Source organism: Channa argus, chromosome 3, assembly GCF_033026475.1.
Source record: "Channa argus isolate prfri chromosome 3, Channa argus male v1.0, whole genome shotgun sequence".
Taxonomy (NCBI): Eukaryota; Metazoa; Chordata; class Actinopteri; order Anabantiformes; family Channidae; genus Channa; species Channa argus.
The window spans coordinates 3,524,142-3,547,437 of record NC_090199.1 but is presented as its reverse complement, the minus strand read 5'-3'; the positions used below and the strand labels follow the sequence as shown (position 1 = coordinate 3,547,437).

The 23,296-nt window shown below is 41.7% G+C and overlaps 1 protein-coding gene across 1 annotated transcript in view; it reads right to left on the bottom strand.

Moving 5' to 3' along the window:
- Positions 1–11,751: 11,751 nt before the first annotated feature.
- slit1b (slit homolog 1b (Drosophila)) overlaps positions 11,752–23,296 on the bottom strand; it is a 47,114-nt gene continuing 35,569 nt past the window's right edge. Inside the window, exons 27-38 of the mRNA XM_067499089.1 lie at positions 22,759–22,883; positions 22,500–22,594; positions 21,135–21,274; positions 20,461–20,554; positions 20,135–20,272; positions 19,671–19,899; positions 19,411–19,541; positions 16,287–16,441; positions 15,985–16,196; positions 15,424–15,548; positions 15,027–15,235; positions 11,752–14,296 (exon numbers count right to left, since the gene is read on the bottom strand). Of these exons, the coding sequence (XP_067355190.1) occupies positions 14,034–14,296; positions 15,027–15,235; positions 15,424–15,548; positions 15,985–16,196; positions 16,287–16,441; positions 19,411–19,541; positions 19,671–19,899; positions 20,135–20,272; positions 20,461–20,554; positions 21,135–21,274; positions 22,500–22,594; positions 22,759–22,883 (1,916 nt within the window). The 3' untranslated portion in view covers positions 11,752–14,033. The remainder of the gene's footprint in view (positions 14,297–15,026; positions 15,236–15,423; positions 15,549–15,984; positions 16,197–16,286; positions 16,442–19,410; positions 19,542–19,670; positions 19,900–20,134; positions 20,273–20,460; positions 20,555–21,134; positions 21,275–22,499; positions 22,595–22,758; positions 22,884–23,296) is intronic.

The window sequence follows — 23,296 nt, the reverse complement described above, 5'->3', positions numbered from 1 at the left end:
ACCCCGATGGACCTCATTTTTTCAATACCTACTGTTTACAGTTTGACAAAAATTTTATAATTTAAAAAATATTTTCTCACATTTTAGTTTTATTTATGTACAATAATTTTTTTTTTTTCCATTCTTATTTTGTACCTTGTGAGTTGGACTTTTATTCTTCTAGGTTTATATTATCAATGTTCGTGTAAATGAGCACTTAACAAAATCACAATAATTGGTTTGTGAATGTTATTTTTCTCTTTCTCTATCCCTGTTTGGAATGCAAAAATCTCACTGTCTGATTGGCCTGATGAAAATGAAATTGTTTCATAATGTCTGATTTTTGGACAAAAAGATGATTTGATTTCCTACAGTCTTTTGTTTTTATCTTCATTTTGCATTGAACATCAGGCAACGCTGATTAGAGCTGTCTTTGTGCATGTGTAAAATATTTTACTGGTTATGTTATATTCGATTTGGTTAAAAAAAAAAGAAAAAAAAAAGAAAATTGCCATTTTTGCCACACATTTCAGCTGTAATGTTGTGTAAGGTAGTATTCACTGGATGCTAGAACCTTCTTTTCAAAACCACTATTCTTCTAATAAATTTTGTTGTGAAAATAAAATCTGTCTGAGTCATGTGTGTTGTCTTAATTATATATAAATGTGAAAGTAAATACTGATCAAATGTAGCAAGAACAAGGTATGCAAGTTTGACCTTTTTTTTAATCATTACAATAGTAAGACAAGCCTTCCTATAAGCTTCACATGCAGAGATCTGCCCCCCCCCCCCCCCCGTGAAAATGAGTAAAACTGGATAAAGAACATTAAAGAAACAGGTTTAACTGCGATGCTGCTAACCATAGTGAAAATGGCCTCAGCAGAAGCGAAGCTCAATGTCCGTGTCAATAAGGTCACATTAAGTGAGAAGTCACGACAGCGATTTGGACATAGTTTGGTTTTGAATAAGAGGACACCCAGCAGGGACAGGTGTTGTGTTAAAGCAACCATACAAGGCAACACCGCAAAAGTCCTCCAACATTAAAAAAGAAAAAAATAACGTGTTTGACATGTCAGTGACTACAAACACATCACCCACTTCAAATTCCAAATGCTACTTGCTGGAGTCAGGTATTAGCTTGTCAGCTGATACTTGGCTCAATTGAACTATCTGTGGCTGAAGTGTGTGAGAGCATCACTTCAAATGAAGTTGGATTGGGGAGAGTGGAGAGAGGAAGAGAGAAATAAAGACAGTTTGTAGGTAAAACTCAGTTAATAACAGATTGGTTGAACAAGCTTCTGAAGGTGATGTTTTTAACTGCATCTGTGTGTTTAGTGCCTGCATGCACTTGTATATGCGCGGCATGTACATGAGAGTAGCTTATATGATATGTTTTGCTTGAGTAATTTGATTATTAGGGGCTTTTTTTGCACTGATTATTGCAGAAGACGGGAAACTTAAAAAAATAATAATTGCATGTTCAATCGCAATATCTTTATTACTATGCTGTTTAAAAAAATGATTACACACTCAGTGCAACAATCAGGGCTGTCAATTAGTTATTTTTAATTGCAATTAATCACACACTGTTGTTAGCGAATTACATGTTTTATCTAATCAGAATTAGAAGTAAACGGACATTTGTCAAGTTTTTAAACCTTTAGCCACATATACATTTTTCTGCTTGCTTCATACCTCACTCACTTTGGATAAAGACATCTGCTAAATAATTAAAATGTAAATGTACGGACTTTGTGAAGCTGATAAACACCGTAAAAATTAATTAACTCATAATTTCTATATGTAGGCAAAGTCACATAATGCGGAATATGGAAAAGTTAAAACCCACTTATTTATTAAATGGTGAAAGGAAATGGGGTGGGGGGGGGCTGCTGCCAATAGACTCCACCAAAACTTGCTCGGTTATTATGCTCATAAACAGAACTATAGCTTCACATTTGTTCATCTTAGTGCACTCGTCAAGTTCTAATAAAAAGCTGAGAATCAGCACAGGTGAGGCAACAGGGGATCAAAACAGAACCTGTGTTAACGGCGTTAAGACATTCGCACCATTAAAAGTAATTTGCATTAATATGTTATTATCCGTTAACATTGTTTAGTGTGTGGTTTCTGAAATATGGGCACAAAGTGTTAAATTGCAGACACAATATGAATATGGTAGTCTGTCCTTTGCTATAGCATTTAATCTGCAGCACAGTTCCCAAACTTGGTCTGGCTACTAACACTGGGTGTATTATTAGGCATTTTCAGACAAATATTACAAATGTAACCAAAGCTAAGCATCTCATGAAAGGCCATACCCCAAGAAATCCCCTACGGTTTGACAAAATGCAACAAGACTCAACCTTATTTTCTCTTCACTGTCACTCGGTATCACACATGAAGATTCCAGTTCAGTTGAGTGACTGGGCTTCACATATGTGTGACTGTAGCACTGGTGCTTGATTCATTTCAACCAGTGAGATCATTTCTACTAGTGGACTCTCTCCCTCTGAGGAACTCCAAACTGAAAAATTGTTCTTTCCACCTCACCTTTGTCTCCCGCTCCCCTTTCTTTTCACATACATCTCCCCCTCTCTCTTTCACTTGGGTTTTCTCTGCCTGGGGAAAGAGGAAAAAGACAAATAACTTTTCAGGGCACAGGAACTAGGTCATCCTCCTATCAAATATTTATTCCCCATAATGTGCCTTGGGCTCCAAAAGGGCCTCCTCTTTAGAAACGGTGTGTGTGGTTTCACATTTTGCTCATTTGCACATATATGGCTCCTCATGCTCGGACTGAATCCGAGTATAGAAATGTTGAATATTTGGAGGTTCTGTGCTCTCCAAGAGGTCTGACCTCTTTTTTTAATCCAGTCTTTTTGTTATTAAGCATATACTGAAATAGTGTCTATATGTGTGTGTGTGTGTCTACAGTAGGCATCAATATTTAGAGCGTAGAAAATTGGCTGTTCCAAATTGTGGGAGGACAAATGTAAAATAGGTAATAAAATCTGAATAAAATATCTGACTTGCAGTGGGTGTTATTGTTCTTTATGGTAAAAGGTCTAAGTTAAAATTTCCATTTGCAAATTGGTTGAACCATAATGACAGTTCTGGATTATGGCAGCGGAGTTAAAGTGCTGCTCTTTTTTCACGTAACAATCATGTACATTTATGTGCTGTTTATTTAAAAAAACTAAAATAAAACACGTTTTACGGCTGCTGAAAAGATGCCGAACCACGACTGAAAAAACAACATATTTAAAGCCCTGAACAAGAAAAGATTGAAAACAATTTTTCCCTCTTTTGTCCTCATCTGATTTGGGCAATTTTCCTTCATTAATCCGAATTCTGGCACATTTGGTTCGGGGCCAAGTTTCTCTCACCTCCTTCTTGGATTGCATCCAGTGCACAATTTGAAACATCAGATCTCCCAAAATATGTTATTTGAAGGTAATTTTGAGAAGACATGCACCAGCTTTGGCTATTAAGAATTCTTTCTCATCAGATCAACAGAAAGCCGGTGTTATGTGCACCTCCCCAAGAGAGGCACAGAACATTTGTGGAGCGAGTGATCAGGTTTGTCAGATTACTGCACACTGCTTGTAATCCTATGTGAACCTGTCAAGTTGCAGTTTGCATGCACGTCTGTCCGGATTAACTTTCTAATCAGTTCATCCAGGAGTCTAAGTGGACATTTCTGCCAGATGCAATAAAATTCCCTACAGGTAATTCTGTAAGGAATTTCATCAGTGACTTTATGTAGCACTGTCTTTGCAAACAAAAATGCCATATTTATGACATCCAAAAATTGGGTGTCAAGCTGAAACGAGATATGGATCATTTGAACAAAAAGTCTTATCTTGCAATAGATGAGAACAACACTTGTAACGGTAACTGTACACAAGAAAGCAACAGCTGCTACCTCAAAATTTTCTATATAATAATATTGTATAGATATGAATATTAAAGCTCGGGGCAAAATGGGACTAAACTATCACAGAGTCAAACTCAGTTACACTTTCATCACAAGTAAGAATGAGTTAAAATCATTAACACTGCTGTCAAATGTCAAAAAGCCATCAATCTAAATTGGCCACTGATAGAAATATAAAACAAGCCGCAAATCACATTTGAAAAGCTGGTACCAACAGACATATTCTATCATTATCAGCAGCAGCAGCAGCTCAGTTGGTAGAGCAGTTGTCCGTGGAACCACAGGGTCAGTGGTTCAACAGATAACCGGAGAAAGGAAGCAGATACAGTATTTGGTTTCTAGCATTTAATCCAGCCGTTAACCGCCTGCTGCAGTTGGTCTTTCCATTGTAAGATCACGAAGGGAAAAAGCCGAAGCGGCGGCCTTGTGATAAAAAGCTCTAACGGCCTCCATTGTGTCCTCTATCTCAGAGCACGACAGAAATATGCGTTGGAGAAATGTACAAGTAGAAACATTTGATATCAAATATTCTCCTCATTCCAACCTCTGCTCCTGAGACATGAACACATCTCCCTTCCACTCTCTCCGTTCCTATATACACTGACTGCTGTGAAAATGTCAAAGGCCCCATCAGAAACCCCTCCTGCTGTGGTGTGTGGTGGCTGGGCCCAGCAAGGCTCCCCATTACTGATTAATGGAACCACATAAGCTCCATTCAATTAAGACTCAGCACCAGCCCCATGCAGTCATCACCCCAGGCCTGTCTGAGCTGCGTTTAGCTGCAACACACCGAAGACGTCTGCTCCTAACGAGCTCTGGTACGGAAACAGAGCAGCGGAGGGTAAACCGCCAAACTCGCCTCACTGTTTCACTACATATTCCCTAAATATGTTTGAACCGTTTTAAAATACTGACTAATGCTTAGAAATGGCATAATTTAATCATTGTTAGGTGCAATTTTTAACAGCTCTAAATATGTGGAAAAAACCTCATTAAACAATGAAATGGTCACAATAAAAATGAAACAACAAATATTTTCAAATAACATTTTGTATAAAACAGTTATAAAAAGACAATCCTAGAACTAGAAAAGGTTTTTTAACTGACCAGCCTGTGTCCTGCTAGAGATTGCAGCTGTTCTCGCCATTATCAATTAACCCAAAGTAAAACATCAAAATGAAAAGCAAATCACATTTCAAAACATTTGCCCACACACAATAAGTCAGAGATGGACCCCTGACACATAAGCAAATATTAGTATAAACATAAAACACAAAGTCATCTACATGTGAAAAATCTGCATTCAATGCGATTCGAGTAAAATATGCAATTTTAATATGTTACTAAAAGAAATACTATAATTTTTATTTTGAATTCACCTACTGATTCATTTTTAATTAATCAACAGAATGGTTGGTTTGTAAAAGGTGAGAGAGTCATAAGAGATGTCCTTCACAATTACAACGAGCCAAAGTCAGAGCCACAAATTGCTTGTTTTGTCCGACCAATATTAAACCCTTAAAATTATCAATTTTACTGTCAAGACACAGGAAAGCAGTCAATGTAGTATTAGTGTAATACTTTCATATTTTTTCATTATTGATTCCAATATATTTTTGCCATACATGTTACCTTTCAAATGTTGTTGAATAAAAACGTGCTAAACATGGAGATGTTCAATTGATCTATGACAGCAACGGCATCAAATTCAATACATTCAACACATTATTTTGGGAATTTTACGTATCACTAGAACTTCTAGTGCTGTTCTTCCTAATCCTTTCACTTTTGCTCATAAAAGTCTGTATAATCTCTAGTGTAAAAGACGTTTAGCAGTGCATACAGTTTAAAAAGCCCTTATTCTTTGCATGTAGAAACTCTGTGAGTATAGTAACTGGGAAAAATATCATGTCTATGCAGTAACACAAAGTATTTGTGCGATGCTTTAACCTTATGAGCATGAAGCAGCTTGAAATGATAAGACTCGTGTAACAACTACGTTCTCGAGTAGTAGTAGTCTTCTTGAGTCAGCCAGTGTCTTACATTAACCCAGGTGTCCTCAGACTCAGGATGATTTACCTGTCAAACGATGGTTCACCTTGACGTTTATTGAAGACGTCCTGGCTCGCGGGAGGTCCGATGGAGACTTGGTGCTAGCTTAGCATTAGGCGAACATTAGCTGCTCGCTTGACTTCTTCCTCACGAGCCTCCACCATTAGCAGATGTTAACTTAAGTGTTTTTTGTTGTTTGCCTTTTTATCTTCCTATACGGTTTACGTCATATTTTCTTCTAATTACTTCTTAGAATCAAAATGTCGGTCCTTTGGCGTATTTCCATCACGTATGGTTTGTTTGTCCCGCCAACTGAAATCCGCTTCGTCCAACCGGAAGCGGCGCCACGGTCATGTCTACGTGTTTGTGCAGCAGCGGCGCAGTGCGGTGGCGGAGTGTAACTGCAGGAGAGACCGCGTACAGTATGTGGTGCACGGGTGATGCTGGTGGTAGGTTCTTGCCCAAAAAGATTCCACTGCAGTTGTTTGGTCAAGTTTAAATTGGTGCTCATGGTTAATCAACAATAGGCCAAATGCCTCATAATTAATTAGATGACTAGGCCTAAATTTTATTAAGGATCTGCAAAATAATAACTGGTATTAAAGCTGTCAGATATGGGTTTTACCAGTGTGCTGATGTAAATGTTATATCTACTGTGTGGATACAAAGGCTCTAAATCCTCACACATCATTTGCTGCCTTTTCTTCCCGAAATCCAAAGCCTCTTGCACCTTTTAAGCGTCACACACAGATTTAACTAATGGGATCATGTATTTTTCTTTTTACTCTTTTCTATTGAATTCTTTTTTTTTAAATAACTATTTTCAGTGCTTTTATTTCATGTGACTCAGTTTGATCACATTCCTGTTTTTGTGCAAAATGTGCTTTGATCTGTTTGTTTTTATTAATTTAAAAAAATAAAATAATCCCTTTGTGCGACATTTTTTTCGTCTGCCAACATTAATTTCTTAAAAGAGTTCATACAGTGTTTATCAAGTTCAATTTTAGACTTCTTAAGAGCTTTTTAACACATCACAGAATGTGATATAGAAATTTAAAACGTGTCATACTGGCCGAACACATTATGCAAAACCAGCAGTTCAACTTACTAATAATACTCTTTAGAAATTAGCTCCTTGCTGCAATCATATAGGCTATTTGACAAGAAATCTCATCTCTTGTCTCCTGCTGAGCTCTCGCTACCTCTGTTTTATTTAGTGCTAATTATTGTAAGAGGTAAGAGGTCGAACACGCCAGGAAAAAACGGAAAGCAAATTGATTTTGTGTTTATTTTTTCCACACCTACACAGAAAGTTTGATTTAGGCCCATGTGAAAATAGTGAAGCTTAATCGCAGGGTAATTAATGTGTTTTTAGAATTCAATTTAATCTTCATCTTCTCAACAGAGTGAAAGAAATATTTTTTTTCTCAGAATTTAATCGAATGTTCATGATCCTGTTGATCAGATTTCTAACATTTGTCAGACTTATAATCACACATTTGACTTCTCTGGGTCAATTGTGTGTTTTTCTATGTACTATATACTGTACTATTCCATATACCACAGTTTTATATGTAAGACCTTTTTATGTGAGATGTCACAAAGTGCTTCACAATAAATAGAACACAGACAATTTTTAAAAAGCGTCTTTGATTCAGAGATCATATATTTCTATGAGTGTGAATCTCCTTCTTGTCGTGCTCCAGACCACGTGAATGTGGCTGAACTGGCAGCACAACAGCTTCAATCCGCAGCCTTCGTGAACCTTTGTTAGCTGGAGGTGAGACTGAAACCCATTCTCAGACCTACCAGGCTCCATCCAGCCTCCACGTGTCTGATTCTTCAGCTCCTCAGCGATGTGACCGTGACACTAAAAATAAAAGCAACCTTTTCGAAGGCAATGAAATGAAAACCTCACAATTGCAACTTAATTTGACGGTGAAAGGAATGCAAATGTTAAACAAGGTTGAACGTAATTGAAAATGATAGAAACTACAGTTCTGTAGGCGACTGATGGCAACCTTTTATTTTATTTTATTTTTTTTTAGAATTTTCCTTCCTTCCTTTTTTTTTCCTCAGGAACTCCTCCCAGGTCACCTTGATAGTTTCAGCTCCTTCTTTTGGCAACTGCCTGAAATATTCAATTAGCCTTCAGCGCTCTCAAACCCCTCCCCCCCAATCTTTCTTTACTTACCCTCCTTTCCTAACTTCCCTTCTCCTTCCCCCCTGCAGCATTTTTTTTCTGTTCATCTCACCTTTTATTTCATTTCTGTCCTTCATCTATGCCACTTCCTCTCTTTTCCATTCTCTTCTTGGTTGATGTTTAGTGCATGCAGTAGCCACAGAATGTGTGTTTGTGTGTGTTTCAGGCCGCTGGCTGCAGGAGGCTATACCGTGGATCTAATGAGCACCTGGAGACCACTAACCATGATCATATCAATAAAAACACATCTGGTCTATAGCAAAAAAGATCTGCATGAGAAGAGAAGACGATAAAAGAGAGAGAGAGTGTGTGTGTATGTGCATGGATGGGGGAGGAAAAAGAGGAGGAGAAAGGAGAAGAGGGGAGGAGGGGAGCGAACAAAGAGGAAGAAGAAGAAAAAGGGAAGAGATGAACAAAGGAGAGCAAGAGATGACGATGAAGAGAAACTAGAGAAAGTGTGTGTGGGCTGAAGAGGAGAGGTGGTGTGTTAATAAATAAGGCCGATAAACAGAAGTAAGTGATGATCAGGAGAAAAGAGCTGGAGAGGAGGAGAAGGTTGGAAGTGGGGTTAGGTAAAATGGGATGAGTAAGAATAGAGGATGAGGAAGGTGGAAGGAAAGATGGAGATACAGCAGGTATGTACAAAGGAAGAAGAATGAAGAGATGAGGACAAATCACAGAAAAGAAGTGGAGGTGGAAAAGATAAGGTACAGGAGTCCAAAGAAAACATTAGGAGTTTTTTAGCTGTTTTTTTTAAAGTGATTTGTCAAAAGTAAAGGAGGGAAATAAATGGAAGTGGCAGAAACAAAAGTGCTAGAAGATAAAAACGGAAAAAAAAAACCTGTTCAATGGCGAATAGACAGGAGAAGCTCAATGATCAATATGAGGATAAGAGAGGAAATAAGAGGAGAGAAGATAGGAGAACTTTAGAAAAGGAAAGAAGGAGAGGAAACACAACATGAGGAGAGATGGGATGAAACTAAAAATTGGAGGAACTGAGGAGGAGAGTCGAACAGAGAATCCAAATACAAAGAGGAGTAGAAAGTTCCTGCATTGGTCATGTTTAACACCAACAGCTGGACTGAAGGTGTGAGGCCACCTTCTCACCACTGTCAGCTGCAATATTTATGGTATTTACTGGTGAACATAGCGTGAATAGAGAAAAGAGGAAGTTTTCACCTTTTATTTTTTGACAACACTCACTCACAGTCGATTTAATTTGACTGCAAAAAAAGAGTGTTTCATGAAGTGGAAACAGATGTGTACAAACTGATCTAAATGAATCTGAACATGAGTGTTTCCAAAGTCACACAATTAGAGATCAGCTGAGTCCAGTTAAAGTGCCTAAAGTATTGTATTATAAATACAGCAGTATCTGGAAGGTCCAGTTGACACAATCTACACCATGGAGACTAAGGAACACTCCAATCAACTATCAGGGGAGTCAGGGGATGAAGACTAGAACATTTCTTGGAGGACAATAAAGTCCTCATTACCTGAAGTAAGTAAATTCAGTAACGTGGATGTTTATATGGATGTGAGGTCACAGTGACTATGATCTTTGTCCTTCAAGATCGAATCAGTTCATCCGTGACTCCAAACGGAGAATCCATAAAGTGTTCACAGACAGACAGACGTCCCAAAAACCCAATTCACGAGAAGGCTCAGCATGAACACATGAAAGGGATGTCATGAGAGGAAGTGAACAACCGGAAAAAGTTTGTAGAAAATTAGAAACAAAACAGACCAAAAACTTGTATGAAGTTGTCAGGCACATGTCGTTTTTGGACTTCAGCCTTAATGAACACACAGAACAAGCAGCTCTGAGGACGTAAATTGCTGTTTTCCCCTAAAAACAATACATTTTCAGCATTTGCAGAATCTGCGTTGGGAAATGAGGACAAACGAGGACAGAATTTATAAAGATGTGAGCCTGTGACGCTACAACTTAAAAGACAAATTCAGTGCGACTGTGTCCATTAGACTGAAAACTACCTGATGTTTGGTCTGTGGCTGAGCACCACGGAGCTTGTACATGAGCTTGGCCATGACTGGAGCGGATACTCAATACATGCAGGAAATCAATACGTTCACTGGTGACACATTGTCTCTGGCAGCGGCACTCGAGGTGTTTGCTTTGTGTTTGGACCTTGGAACATCGTTTTGCCGGTCTACGGCGATTCGAGAGGGTTAGACTTTGCACTTTCATACAATTTGTTTCAGCTCAGCAGAGAAAGGAAGACTGACGCATTTTCAGTCCCAACCGAATCCCAAGGGCAGACTTGGGGCTCGTGTTTGGGCAGCATATGATTAACAGGCAGTTTTTAAGACCCGGCTACTCTGTAAAGCAGCAGGAATGAACAGCTGAGTAATTACTGTACATACACTGCTTGTAAAAAACGTATGTATTCATTTATTTAAATAGATCATAATTCAATGTAACGAAATAAAAGCCAAAAACGTACACTTAGTGATTTTTTTTTTTTTTTGTGGATTTCTGTAGTTTCTGCTGCTGTTGAATTGTAATGTGAGACGCTGTCCATCCAATTTATATCAGTGAGGTTAGACTAAATGAGAGAACCACTCCTGCACTGGCTGATGTGCAATATCAATGCATTTTGACAGTTTGTCAGTGCAAACTCTGTCCAAACAGGGAAAAACCAATTTATTAGTCTCAGATGCACTGTACCTCTGTTTGTGTTTGTTTTTCTGATTTTAATGAACCAATCTCCCCTCAGGGATTAAATACATTTCCTCTGCTCTTCCAAGTTTGCCCAACACAAATTCTTCACTGTCACTGAAATAATTGTCTATATTTGGTGCAAACGCTGGCAGCTGATCTACTTTTTTTCCCCCACAATTGGATGTATTGTTTGTTTTCATCCAGTTGGAGGACAAACACTTCAGTCATTCAGCGTAGGATCAATCAACCGACACTGTTTGTGTGCATTTCTTTTTCCTTTGTCAGTTTGAGAAGATGTGGACACTTGGTTGGGATCGGGGGTGGGTGGGTGGGTGGGGGGCGTTTGGTAAGGTGCTGTTGGCAACGAGAGGGGGGAGGGGTAAAGATGGCAGTGAAGGAAGGTTGAGGGGGAGGCCAGCTGGATGGGTTGCAGAGGTGGAGGTGGGGGGATGGAGAGATGCTGCAGCTTTGACTGTGCGGAGAGCAGACTGGAAGGGTGTGCGTTGGGGGAGGAGAGACTGTCAAAGCCGATGGGGGTATATATTATGTTTTATGGTTACGCAGGGACGCATAAATCACGGTTTCATTAAACGGCTTCAGTCTCAGAGCGCTTGCCCCTCCCCCCCCCACCTCCTCCCAGTGGGACATCCATCTTTTCTTTATTCTCCAGCTATCCTTCCCTCCGTTTCTTCCTGCTCTCCCGTTTAAATCCCAGCATCGCATCCTCCTCCATCACCACCTCGCCCACCAAGCCGCCATGTCTCTTTTCCTTCCACCTTTTCTCAACGGAGATCAGACAGCCATGACGCTACGGGGTCAAAGGTCAGAGGAGCAACAACAAGACAACCAGTGCCGGTGTCAAGGTTGGAGACAAAAAAAAGGGAAAGGGAGGAATCGAGGAAGGAGAAACAGCTCTTTATTTAAATAAATAAGAAAAAGAAGCACTATTTGTCGTCTCCCAACAAACAAAAAACATTGTTTTATCGTTTTCTGTAAAACTCCCTTGCATGATGTTGGTTTTTGGCAACTGAAAACAAAGATGTTTCTCTACAGCCTACAACTGATACACTGACAACATCCTCCTTAACATATAAAAATACTATGACCAAAACCAAATGCATTATAAGCTCATAATATATATTACAACATGTTAGGCCGTTACTGCGTGTGGATGAACTGCATTTATAATTAGTCACATTAGTTTAATTCAGATTCACGACATTTTACGGAGAGGCTAAAAAAACAAAAACATGTTAATATCACACAGCTCTGTGTTTTAGTTTCACATCCATATAAATAACATCATATATAAAAGCTACATTTTTCTCTCTGACATTTGTGTGATGCATCCACTGGCTCCTCTGACAAACGGGAGAGGCCCCTGCTGCAAGTTCAAACTGGGCGAAAGGGCATCTGGTGAACAGCGGCGTGTCGTGACCCCCTCTGCCGTCCCCGGGTGAACCCAGTCACCTTTGACCTTCAGGCTGTGTTGTTGTCGGTCATTTGTTAGTAGACAGCAGAGAAGGTTGTGCTAATCATTAGTATGAGAAGATGGGACTATTTAAACGCCACTAACATACAGTAAATGGACTCGTTAATATGTTGACGCCTGCGTTAGCTCATTTGATTACCACTGGGGGGACGATGGTGAGGAATTCTCGAGGTTTAAGGAAAATGAACAGCAGCTTTGCCCTCACAGAGACGTAGACGTTCTGCTAATGTGATGCACATTTTCATGCATTTTTCCATCTGGTCTCATAAAATGAGATGAGCATCTTCTTTTTAAATTCATGCTGACTTGACAATATCGAGCATAACAAACAGGAAGGGCGGAGGTTTGAGGAGATGAGCGGTGACCAATTACCTGTCAAGCCCCAATTCAAGGTGCTTTTTTTCACAAGTGGTCAGTCAAAATACAATTCAGTGGTCAAATTGGTCAAAGTTGTATCTGTTTCCTGTGTCCAGAGCTGCCAATCAGTTTGAATCGTGTTTTTTTGGTGACGGAGCTTTTGTCAGATTGTGATCTAAAATGAGGTTATTTTACTGTGAGCACGGCTTCAATTTCTAACATGTTTCGTAATTGAAATTTGACATAAAGGCCACATTAAATTTCCGCCGCGCCGAATGAATGACTTTGTAACATTCCTCTGTGAAAGGTAAAGATGTGGAAATCAGAAAAGGGCCTTTGGAGTCTAAACATATTTTACAAGTTACAGTTTTTATTTCTATACTTTGGGCTGTCACTGAGATTATCGTCCAGGTGCTTGGAGGCGAGAAACGGTTGCTGCACTGTTTGCTGCCTGTACCGTGGATGTGCTGTGAGACGTTTGCACATCTGACTGCCGGAGAAGCGCGTTAAAACATCTTGAGGCTGTGCATTGCTTCTGCGTTCACAACATTTTCCAGGTTTCAGCCTCTACGCTCATTTGACAAACTTTTGTGAGGGTGATGACAGGGTGAGAATTTCCTGGTTATTGTAAGATCAGCACATAAACTCTTTCACCTGTTTAAATGTTTATACCTGACACCTCTCACTGTTCAATCACAGCTTAAAGAACAAACGGAATATTTGGTGCTTACACCCACATCAGTGTAGTAGAAACATGAAGAGCCTGTTAGAGACAACAGCAGTCGTGCCTGCAGCAAACCATACTTGTAAAAATGTAATTTTATTTCAGCGGCAGGTCCCTCGTTCAGCAAACTGACAAGAGCTTAGTGCTGCGATTCAGATGCACATGAAGCCTGACAGCTGAGATCTCAATATTGTTGACAGAAACTGTGGAATCTACGTCTTTATTTCTGATGATTAGCCCTCGTGTGCTACTGCGAGGGAACGCCGAGCGGCGCCCAATCAGCCAAACGTCATGAACACATAGGGAGGCTTTGCGACACACAAGTATTAATAATGAGCTGGAGTTAGGTAGTTAGCGCGCAGGTTCTCCTGCAGCAGGTGAAGGCGAGGAAGATGACGATGAGGTTGACTCGTTGATTTCATGTCTCATGAAGGAAGAACTGTCTTTATGTCACAAAACTGCATCTGGAGCAAAACCCACATTTAATAAACACCCAAAATGTCCTTTATCAGTGATCGAATCCCTACAGTGTGTGTAGCTCTTTAGCCTGGTGTGTGTGTTGTATCTGCATGTGTGTTTGTGCGCACCACCACATCCGTCGTACTACACACACTCCTTGCAGCCACATTCCACAGGCTTCTCCACGTCCTGCGTAAACGAGCTTCCATCGTCGCATTCGAAGGTGAGCCGCCGGCGCCGGACCCTCAGAGGAGCACAGCAGGAGGCGGCGGTGGCGCCCGGCTCCCTTCCCGCCTGGCACCGGCCGTGACATTCCACCCAGGAGAAAGGTTTGGAAGTGTGGCAGAGGGCGGAGCCGCGCTGGAGCCGGTGATAGTCTCTGACCGGCTCCCCCCGACACTGTGACTCTACGGGTGGAAACACAAACAGGTGGCTAAAAGAGGTTCCAGGGCTCAAGCAGTTAAAGGGCCCATCAGTGTTAATTATGAAAAATAAAATGAGATTTCATGACTAAAAAGAAACTAAAACCAAATTGAAAAATGAGAACTGCAATTACATTTGTCAGCAATGTGAAAACAGGCTTCTGATACGTCTTGGAGGAATCTTTTTCTTTTTGTATCCTGTGAGTTCAGGGTCACCACAGCGGATCATGAGTCCGCGGGTTGATTTGGCACAGTCTTTACGCCGGACGCCCTTCCTGACGCCACCCTCCCCAATTTCTGCGGGGCTTGGGACCGGCACTGGGGATGGGCATGGGCTGTTGGGTCTTCAGTGTCTTGCCCAGGGACACTTTGACATGCGGTCGGGAGGAGCGGGGCTCGAACCTCCGACCCTGTGGTCGGTAGGCGACCACTCTACCAACTGCCAGTTTCCTCTCAATTCTATTCAATTCTAACAATTCTAGCAGCTCATTTAGCAATTCGACATGTTGCACTACTGTTAACAAGACGTCATCTCAGACTGGCAAGTCTCCACCATAGGTCTGGTGCAGGTACTATTTCCCTGCACTTACCCAGAAACGTAACACAACGTCATGCAGACCACAGCCTGACATTTCAGGCAGCTCACAGCATTTAAAGCAACATAATCAGCCGACATTCGGCATTTACAAAAGGAAGCCGCTTCCTGATTCCTCACCCACATCACAGCTCTCTCCGGTGTATCCCTGCTCACAGACGCAGCGTACTCCTTCCTCCGTCTCCTCACAGTGACCATGCACACACTGCAGACCCTGACACGGACCTGCTGCTTCCCCCTTCAGGTTACACAGCGCACCACGAAACCCCTTGTCACATTCGCAGCGGTAGGTCTGCGCGTCCAACGCCACGCACACACCTTTCACACACCTGGAAGGGAAGGGATGCGAAGCAGGCGATTAAAGGAGTCTCAACAATAAGGACAAAACAGCAGAAACATCAGAGTTAAAAGAATTTCACCTTTTGCTGCGAGTTAATATGAGGAATGACATTTCAATGTAAGGTGCATCATTTGTGCATCGGAAATTTCTTTAAATGCCAACACAAAGAACACTTACTTGCTGCCTTCACACGGGTTGACATCTGTTGCCGTAGTGACAGCATCCACTCCACTAAGACCTCTCGTTATTGGCTGGTCACAGTGTTCTCCGGTCCAACCTGACTGACAGTGACACCGGGGCCCCTGTCAAAGAATAACAGTGTGCAACAAAAGATGTGAAAACATAATTAACCTCATCACAGTCTGTCGGCTTTATTTTGTGACCCTCAAAGTTAGTTTTAGTCTAAGAAAAACATCTCAAAAAATCCGAGAGCTATAAAATAAAAAAGCTACACGTTTGCTTGTTACATCATGCCAAGTGGAATAAACTGGCCTTTGAGTTCTCTACATAATCTAAGAGAGTGCAGCTACTGAAACACTGAAGGTTAGATTAACAGGTTAGGTTTAAAGATTAGGACTTGGAAGGGAAGTTCAGGGACAACAACGTAAACAACAACTAGATGATGACAATGTACAGCGAGATGGGTGAATGTATCAGAAACGTTGTTACGATTTATGCCTCTTTACTTTTTAATTTAACTTTGAGGTTTTGTGATGGACACACCTGTCTGTCTCTTACCTGTGCAGCACTGGGTTGGCAGATGCCATGCAGGCAGTAGAATCTGCGACATGCCTGACAGCCCGGCACCACCCCCGGCTTCATGTGGCTGCGGGTGAAGTCCTGCAGCTCGTGGTTGATGTAGAGGTTCCTGATGCAGCCGTGGAAACTGGACATGTTGAAGGGCTGCGACGAGAGACCCAGAGACGCAGGCATCACCTCTTCGGGCATCCCTGGGGAAACACAAATCCGTCACGTAGCGGATACTTCCGTCTGTCCGGACATTCTGCAACGTTTGCTAAATCAAATGAAAAGAAACGTACCTCCCACGTACAGGGGGGCGTCCCTGGCTCCTGGCTGGCTCCAGCCCTGGCTGTCCAGCGTCGTGGGCTCTCCTCCGTCCACCGACAAGTTCACCATGCGATTGAAAGTCACGAGCTCAACCGTGTGGAAACGCCCATCGTTCACGGTCTCAGCGCTGTCCATAAAGAGCGTAAGACACACATTTTGTGTAAAGCAGGTGAACGCTGAGGCCTGTCCTAACACGCTATCCCTCTATGCTACACAGATAAACACATACACTACTGTAACCTTCAGCCTTGAAAGCACGACCATGAATAAAAATAAGATTTAATACTTAAGTGTTTTCTGCACACATTCAGCTAGTAACCATGACACATTATATGGAGCCCTGGAAAACAACGACCTTGTTACGTTTAGAAAAATGTGATATACATCCCCACCGTCTTCCTCCTATTGACAAATCTCTGAGGCACTGAGTTTGCCTGAAGTGCTCTGAGTCCTGTGTCTTGTTACTCCACTGTTCTTTGCATTTCTCTATTTATTTGTTCATCATCTTTTTTTTTTTAATCAGATGATTTGCCATGATCCCGTTGTTCTTTTCTCTGCAGCTGCTAATCACATAAATAGCCTCAGATACTGTGTGTGTGTGTGTGTGTGTGTGTGTGTGTGTGTGCCTGCTGGCTGAGCCTTCTCCTCCTCAGCAGTGAACCATCCAAACAGTTAAGCACTTGACACCTGATCAAGTGGACACTCAGCTTCGAGTGCCCTCTGGCTGCGCCTGTGATTAAACCAGAAAACCCACATGTCCGATGTCATCTGGCCACATTCCCAAATACTGCTGGGCTCTCTCTGAGCAACAGCACAGATCGTGTGCCAACGAGCAGCGTTGCCGGGCTACAGTGAGCTGAGAGGCTGACGGGAGCCCAGTGGATCAGTCACCTCAGCCATCACTCAGCCTTTGAAACCCGATGATGAGAACACACTAATCACGTGGTCAAGTGTAATTGTAGTGTGGTCAGAGACACTGAGGTGGTTCGGGTTCAGCAGGTGGCAGCATTTAATCTGAGACATAAGTATGGCTGAAGATCAGATCACTGTGTTTACAGGACAAAAATGTAAACGTGAAGGCGAGGTGTGCGATATGTATCGGCTACGACAGTATATGTCTTAATTGTTTCGTCAAGGACGTGTGAGCTGCCATGACTGGGAAGCTCCAGAGTGCACACGTGCACTGTGTCATGTGGCCTCATGAATCCAACAAATAACGCCAGAAGACAAAATACAGACACCACCATCCTCGCAATCGGCCTCATTAGATTCACTGCCAGCAGGGCTGCGTCCTAACACAAGATTGTGTCAGGCTGAAACCTGCAGTCACCTACTTCCCTCTGGAACTAAACCACTAGATGTTCTCACATTCACCCACGACAATGGGATGGAAACAAGTTTCCAATGCTTTCATAGCCTTACAAACGCGATTCCAGTTCCTTGAATTTTAATAAGAAACTACTTCCACAGTTCAGTGAATGATGAGGACAAGAATCTAGAAATTGAAGTGGCACCGAGAATCAAATGAGAGGATGGAGTTGTGTTGTCAGCGCGTGTTGTCAGCACAGCAACACAGTTGTAGCCAAGTTTTATTTGTTTAAGTTGCTGAATCTGCTGATGATGTGCTTGTGCATATTTCATGCCAGTGTTTTCTGCACGGGAAACGTGGTTTAGCTCTAGGAGACATTTGCAGTGGTATTAATTAAGAAAAACCTGCAGTGTCACGACTCTGTGGGAAAGAATTTAGAACCAGGGATTTGGAGTTTTTATGCAGAGCTGTTGTTAAGCAATATTTGGACTTTGATCTGTGAAATGCATCATTCAATCATTCAAGACCCTTCAAGGTACATTTTCAAGCTTTTCCAGCACTTTGCAGCTGTGGCGAATTAGATATTTTCACAAATAGATAAATACTGAAAAGGCTTATCACTTTGCTATAAGCAGCCAAAACAGTAACCGAAGAAATTAAAATAAACACACTCACTTGACAAATCATTTTCAATAAATGTGTTACTGAAAATGTAAAACGTAGGGACATTTGCCTTCGTGTCGTTAACATTATGACACACTCCAATACAACAGCCCTGCCATGAATTCTACTTTACATGGTTATAATTTCTCCGTTGTTTTGTTGGAAACGTCAGAGCTGATGGTTGACTAGTAGTGAGGTGCATTATATTAAGACATGGTTCTAATGTTTTGGCCATGCTTATTAAAACGAATTAAGGACAAACAGCTGTAGGTCTGTTCTGCAGAAGGCTGTGCGTGGATCTGCTCCTCTCTTTATCCATGTTTTGTGTTTTTTCGTTTTCGAGCCAACGCTCATTAAAACAACAAGCTCCCAACATGTTGGCGCAGTCACGTCCGACTCGGTGTAGCAATTTTTATTTTAGACCATTTATTTCTCCACCTGCTGAACAAACTAATTACTCAGTCGCACTGCTATGTATTGTGAAAGACAAACTGTTATTGTTTCAAGCATTTTCAGTGCAGGCCTTGAAAACACAGCATTAAAATTCAAGCATTTTACAGGATTTCAAGGACCCGTACGAACCCTGAACAATTCAAGATGCAACACAGCTTTTTTGTTGTTGTTGCTGTATCACAAAAAGGTCTGTGAAATCCTGGAGGGACTGACTAATGCTACACTTAACTATTTGTACCTTCTTGTTGGTATATGATACTTCGTAAATAGCGGGACACCATAATTGGTTTCCTGAAAGCAATGAACCACAACCTTTGGATCCAGAGAAACTAAAGCAGATAATAATAATAATAATAATAATAATAATAATAATAATAATAATAATAATAATAATAATAACATCCAAGTTAAAATCAGCTGTACCCTGCCCTTAAAGAAAAAGACAGATTCTGAGTCTTTCTCAAAGACTTGAGGACATGAAGATCAAACCACCAACTCTCTGCTGCCTGAGTCAGACCCATCTCACCTGGAACACTGTGTGTCATCACACTGGGCCTTGATTTTCTAAAGGTGTTCGAAATGTAAAGTCTTGTAGACTGGATTTAATCTTTGTAGCAAAACTGTAGTAATAAGAAGTCCGTGTGTGTGTGTGTGTGTGTGTGTATGTGTACCTGTAGATAGCTGTGGCAGGCTGGTTCCCAGGGTCATAGGTTACCCTGACATGGCCCTGATGTAGCTCCACAGCGATTGGTTCGTTGTCGCCGTTGTAGAGCAAGATGCCGTTGTCCTCTGCTGTCGACACCTGAAACACACACACACACACACATAAAAACATCAATCAAAGTGTGTGTCTGAACCTGCTGCTGCTGCTATTGGTTTTTTGGCATTTGCAAATGTCTGTCACTTCCACATCTCATGCGTTCGTCCTCACCTGCAGAGTGATGTTGGCTTGAGGCCAGTTCTTGACGTCTTGAAGCTGAACATACGAATCTCTGTCCACGAAATTCACGCTGACCAGCTTCTCGCAGCTCTGCCCCTCGAAGCCTGGCAGACACTGACACACTGCTGTTCCTGGCTTCTCCTCACAGGAGGCGCCGTTCTGACACTGAGCCAGCTGGCAGGGTGAAGGTGGAGGAAGGGCCACTTCACAAAACTCACCACTGAGCAGGAAAAAGGAGACATCACAGGGAATCAGAAAGTGCCGTACATCTGCTGCAATAATCTAATTAATTCCAAACAAGAGACTGATCCCAATACTACACCCACACATGAATTGGGGAAAAAAAGTGATTTTAAATGAAGTGTATTGAAGCATTTTTCCAGTTTTCCCAAAGTGCCGGCGTTCCCCAGGTACAGGATCTACAGTGTCCCCCGTGTCCCCCGTGTCCCCAGTACCTGAATCCCTGCGGACAGACGCAGCTGTAGCCGTCCAGATGGTCGACACACTGAGCTCCATTCTGACAGCGATGATCCACACACTCATTATAATCTATACTGCAATCTGGCCCCACCCAGCCGGGGATACACACACACCTGCAACGTGAGACAAACACGCACACAGAATCCGTGAAATGTGGTGCAGGATTTTTAGGGAAGTCAACAGATACCTCAGCAAAAATTTACCTGTGTGTATGTTTAACTGCATGTGTCTATTTTTAATGTCAACTGGGATTTGAAACCCAGGCAGTGATGAAGTGTGTGAGTGTGTGTGTGTGTGTCACCTGGGGCCAGTAGGACTGCTGATGCAGGTGGACTGATGCTGACAGGGGTTTCTACCTGGAGAACACACAGTGTCCACCTCCTCACAAAACAGACCTGAGAGTGAAAACAGTCACAGAGGACGAACTGAAAGAGTCTGTGTGAACCTTTGGTTTTTAAAAGTCTACGTCTGAGAGGTTTGAATGAAGATTTTTAATTTCCACATTTTTATCATTTCTTTTTAGAGCAAACAATGAAGTTTGATCTGTGTTGATACAATTCTTGATGTTTTTAATTTAAGTATTTCAAAATACCGATGTTTTTGTTTAATCAGTCCTTTTATTGTTTTTGATTGTATATTTCACCTTTTATGCAAATCACTGTTTTGTTGATGTATTTTAGATTTTTCTTTTTTCTGGTTTTTAGATGTTTTCTATCGTGTTTTATGTTTTAACACATTAAACTCTGCTCCCCTCTGCTCTTCTGCTAAGTATATAGAGGCATTTGTCCACACATGCTGTGAACTGCCCTGTGTTGAAACGCGTTGCTATAATAAAGAAGAACTTTCTATTTGTCAACCAGTGTTTATCTCGGAATTTCGAGACCAGAAAATATTTTCTCTCCACACGGTTGTAAAGAATCAGACCTCCGGTGTCCAGAGGGACAGTTCAGAGCAGATCCTGCCGGCAAACAGTACCTGTGTAATTCGGAGGACACAAGCAGGTGTAGTTGCCGACTCCATCGACACAGGTGGCGCCGTTCTCACATCCATGGTCCTGACAGTCGTCCACGTTCACCTCGCAGAAAGTGCCATGAAAACCAAATGCACATGCACAACTAGACAAGCACAAACAACGCAACTGTCATTTTATTTGCACTGGAATTAAAAACAAAAAATAGCATCCACTGCTTTCCCAAATAAAGATTCATTAGTTATCATCCAATTTGGCTCATTAGCACTCAAAGTTGTCAAACACAGCAGAAATGTGTTATGCTGTGTCTCCCAGCCTGCGAGGCCCAGAGCAGCTTGTCGGAAAACTGAAAACTCCTGTTTTCTCCTGTCTGTTAAAAACCATCTCAAAAACCTGTGAAAATCCATCAGTGTAGCGCATACGGCCTCAACTATGTGCCTCTGTCTTCGCATGCATCACAGCACTTCAGAATGAAGCATCGATACTGTGAAAGTCCCAAATCTACGATGTATTCATGGAACATTTCTGATGCATATGATATCGTGCTTATGCTAAATAAATGATTCTCCTTCTGTTTTCTTGTTTTCTTCTCACTAACTCCATCAGATGATGGAAAACGATAAAGACGCTGGCAAAAAAGCATCTCGCTATAACACGATGACATTCTACTGTAAATTGTAGCTGTACCTGTAGGTAAAGAAGGCCGGTGTGTATAAGGTATCACCTTTCAACAACGAGGCTTTTCAGGGGTTTTTTACAGAAGGCTAAAACATCGAAGAAGGTTTTACTTGCTCTAATCTGTTCAGACAGGCCTTTAACACATCTCCCCCCCAAACTTCTTCCTTTGCAAATGAAAGGAGCCAAAATCCACAAGTTGGCCATCTGTGCAAAATGTGTATGTTTTTCTGAAGTCAATGAAAATCTTCAACCTTTAAAATTAGTCACATTACATGGATATATTGCAGAGTTGTAGCATTTTTTTGTTAGTTCAAAATTCCTGCAACTCAACAAGGAAACGCTGTTCATGAAAAGGAAAAGAAAGAATTTTGTACTAAAAAGACTAACTTTAGAAAGATACCCAGTGGATTTAATAAACTCACAGCTGTGGCCGTAGCTCACAGATTCACATCTGATTGTGGGTTTTAGTGTTCATCACTTCCACTGAATGGAGCTGGAGGCATGATTACAGCACGCACGACATGTTTCATTGTTCATTTAGGGCATTTGGAAAAATGTGAACCTGTCGTTTAGAAAAGCGAAGGCGACATGAAGGCGACAAAACTAAAGGAAGCAGAAGTCGCTTGCTCTTTGTTGTTGGAAGCTGCTTTAGCCGATTTTCTCCTGCCTGAAATGTCTCATGTAGTTGTTACCTGAACCCTCTGGTCTGCTCGTCACTCAGGCAGGTTCCTCCATTGGTGCAGGGATTACTGACACAGGCATCAACGGGAGCCTCACAGTTTTTACCCTGAGTACAAACAGACATCGAGGAGAAAGTGTCATTTGAATCAACTTACATTAGTCGAGATCCATGTGGGTTCAGCCTGAAAACACATCTTCAGTCGGGTGTTTTAGCCATTTAGCTTTAGGTGTGTAAACATTTCGATCTCATGACACACACACAGCTCATACCGTGAAGCCAGCCTTGCAGGTACAGGTGTACAGCTGTGTGTGGTGGACTTGGCAGATGCCCTGGTTCTGACAGGGTGAGCCCACACATGGACTACATTTGGCCTGAACAGACGGATCCACAGGACCTGGTAACACACACAGAGGCCAGACAGAGATTTGAGCATTGTGCTATGTGTGGAAATAAGCAATAAAAGAAGACAAACACGAGTAAATACAAAGAATGAATTCTTGCATATAATATGAGATCAACAAACAGATTGCAAAATGAGTTAAAAGCAGAGGAGAATATAAAACTGCAATGATAGAAGAATATTTTAAGACAGCATTTCAAAGACAGATGTAGCTGATGTCAGTGGGCAGAGTTGTGTCATCAGCCAAGACATTAGGAAGAGCTTCATCCACGGATGTACGGACTGCACAGGTAGGGGAGGACGCGGGCAAACCCACATTGTGCTTTATATCCACCCATTCTTTAGCAAGGAACTTGCTGATGACCATGGATGCAGGCGTTTACCTCGGTTTGTGCTCCGGCTCCCAC